This window comes from Amblyomma americanum, unplaced genomic scaffold (genome assembly GCF_052857255.1).
Source record: "Amblyomma americanum isolate KBUSLIRL-KWMA unplaced genomic scaffold, ASM5285725v1 scaffold_209, whole genome shotgun sequence".
Classification (NCBI taxonomy): Eukaryota; Metazoa; Arthropoda; class Arachnida; order Ixodida; family Ixodidae; genus Amblyomma; species Amblyomma americanum.
The window spans coordinates 92,236-95,191 of NW_027526681.1; the positions used below are offsets into that span (position 1 = coordinate 92,236).

At 46.8% G+C, this 2,956-nt stretch overlaps 1 protein-coding gene across 1 annotated transcript; it reads right to left on the reverse strand.

Moving 5' to 3' along the window:
- Window positions 1-391: 391 nt before the first annotated feature.
- On the reverse strand, window positions 392-2,407 carry LOC144112487 (uncharacterized; the record flags this gene model as incomplete). The annotated part of the gene is made up of 2 exons (XM_077645313.1): window positions 1,151-2,407; window positions 392-895 (listed from the first exon to the last, which is right to left on the reverse strand). Coding segments are annotated over exons 1-2 (633 nt in total), but the record flags the coding sequence as incomplete, so codon positions are not given.
- Window positions 2,408-2,956: the final 549 nt, after the last annotated feature.

Sequence of the window (2,956 nt, forward strand, 5' to 3'; positions counted from 1 at the left end):
AAAGCATGTATTCGTGCTTAATACAACGAAACAAGCTGTTTTAGACCGAAATGAGCTAAATCACAACACATCGGTTTTGCAAGTGTTCCTCTGATACGCGTCAAAACTTTTTCTCTTATAACTGCGCGAAAAGAATGTATTCTTGCTTAATACAGCGAAACAAGCTGTTTTAGACCGAAACGAGCTAAATCACAACACATCGGTATTACAAGTGTTCCACGTGATACTCGTCAAAACTTTTTCTCTTATAACTGCGCGAAAAGCATGTATTCGTGCTTAATACAACGAAACAAGCTGTTTTAGACAGAAACGAGCTAAATCACAACATATCGGTTTTACAAGTGTCTCTGATACGCGTCAAAACTTTTTCTTCTATAACTGGGCACGACACCGACTCTTGCACGATGTTCACCCCGGTATTGGCCTTCCAGGTGCTGTCGTACTGGCTCTCTGCTGGTACGCGCCGTGGCCTGGACCCCTGCCCATCACCTACACTGCACTTCCCGGATTCTTCGGCTCCGTGGATGCCTGAACAGTCATCTGCTGTATCATCCGGACCTGACCGCCCATATTTGGCGCCGCTCGACGCCTTCGCCTGGAAACCACCGCCATCGACTACGTCATCAATCACATGGCCTGAGGCAACAGTATTTAATCTGCGGCACAACGTCAGCTCGGCGGGGCACGACACCGACTCTTGCACGATGTTCACCCCGGTATTGGCCTTCCAGGTGCTGTCGTACTGGCTCTCTGCTGGTACGCGCCGTGGCCTGGACCCCTGCCCATCACCTACACTGCACTTCCCGGATTCTTCGGCTCCGTGGATGCCTGAACAGTCATCTGCTGTATCATCCGGACCTGACCGCCCATATTTGGCGCCGCTCGACGCCTTCGCCTGGAAACCACCGCCATCGACTACGTCATCAATCACATGGCCTGAGGCAACAGTATTTAATCTGCGGCACAACGTCAGCTCGGCGGGGCACGACACCGACTCTTGCACGATGTTCACCCCGGTATTGGCCTTCCAGGTTAGTTACCTAGACTACGCTAAGGAGACTCGTAGTAGCGATCGTTGTCTTTTCGCGGTGTCGTGCCCCTACGACCTGAAATGGCGCACTGCGCTGCGTGTGTTATGTGACATACTTGCCTTTGATTTGCTATCTGAGCTGATGCTGCTGCTTTCGGGAGATGTTGAACTTAATCCTGGCCCCGGACCAACCAACCTTTCCGATGTTTTAGATGCTCTCAAGCGGCTAGAAGAACACCATGCAGCCATGCGTGCCGACCTTGATCAATTGAAAACAACCCAAATCAGCCATGAAACACAACTAACTGCACTTTCAAACCGAGTAGCAGTGCTCGAATTAGACGAGCGTAAAACAGTATCACCATCAAAACAGGTAGAGACTAGCCAGATTAGGCAGGACATCGCTGAACTAAAGGCCGCCAACATAGACGCGAAGAACAGAATGCGCCGAAACAACCTGCTCTTTTTCGGCTTAGATGATAGCGACAAAGAATCGTGGACTGAATCGGAGGAAAAAGTTATTGCGCTGTGCAAAGAAAAACTAGATTTGAATCTAGAACCAAGCGCAATAGAACGCGCCCACCGCATTGGTCAATTCTCAACGGAAAAAAAAGCGACCAATAATAGTTAAAATGAATCACTACAAGGCAAAAGAAAGCGTGCTTGCATGTGGTCGTAAATTGAAAGAAACACCTTACGTTATCCGAGAAGACTTCGAATTCGCCACTCGACTCGCTCGCTCCAAATTGGTTCAATTCATTAAGCCCCGAGGGTGTAGCTTTAAGCTTCGATACGATAAACTTATCGTTGGCGAGAAATATTACACCTACGATCATGCCTCTGATACCATAACAGAAACAGATACGAACACCAAGCCCGCGGCAAAGATAAATGGAGCACAGGACAATACACAGCAGGCCTCAGAGCAAGCCAAGTGACACTCTACTGAACTGAATGAACCGATTCCGCCAAGCAATCGTCATTCACCCGCACTCATCAACATCGCTTTTACTAATATACGGAGTATTCTACCTAAACGCCATCAGGTTCACAGTTTCATTGAAGTCACAGACGCCGATATGGTCATACTCACAGAAACTTGGCTGCACCCAGAGATAGAAAACCACGAATTGTTCCCTTCAGACTTCCATTTCACCACATACCGCAAAGATCGCACTAACCGAAAAGGGGGAGGAGTTCTAATAGCCGTTCGTAACACTCTGCAGTCCTCGATTATCCGGCATGATAATATCCTAGAAATGATCTGGGTATGCCTTCACAACGCCTCCGGAAAGCTAGTGTTCGGTGTCTGCTATAGACCCCCAGACAGTCACGTATCATTCCCCGATTCCCTACGCCATGAATTAACGATTATGAGGAATGAATATCCCAAAGCACCCATATTTCTTTTTGGTGATTTCAATTACCCACAAATTAACTGGTCATTGCTCTCGACCCTAAGTTCGACACCTGCAAACGAACAGAAACTTTTTCTAGAACTAACCCTTGACTTTAACCTTCAGCAAGTGATAACAAGTCCAACGAGAGGAGACAACATCCTAGATCTTTTGCTCACAAGTCACCCGGACGACGTAAAATCCATTACTGTCCTTCCTGGATTAAGCGACCACAACCTTGTTCACATCTCTATGACGCTACCTTTAAAGAAGAAATCACCAACCAGCAAACTGATAAAAGACTACAAAAGGGCTGATTTTGATGCTATGAACAATGATCTTGAAAAATTTTTCGACAACTTTCGTTGCACCTATCTAAATCGCTCTCCTAACTCGAACTGGAATTTGTACAAAGACACCCTACTACATTTGGAAAGTAAGCACGTTCCAACACTACTTATTAAATCAGATACCAAGAATCAATGGTTTAACAAACGCCTCAAGTCTCTCCTTGGCAAAAAGAAGCGCC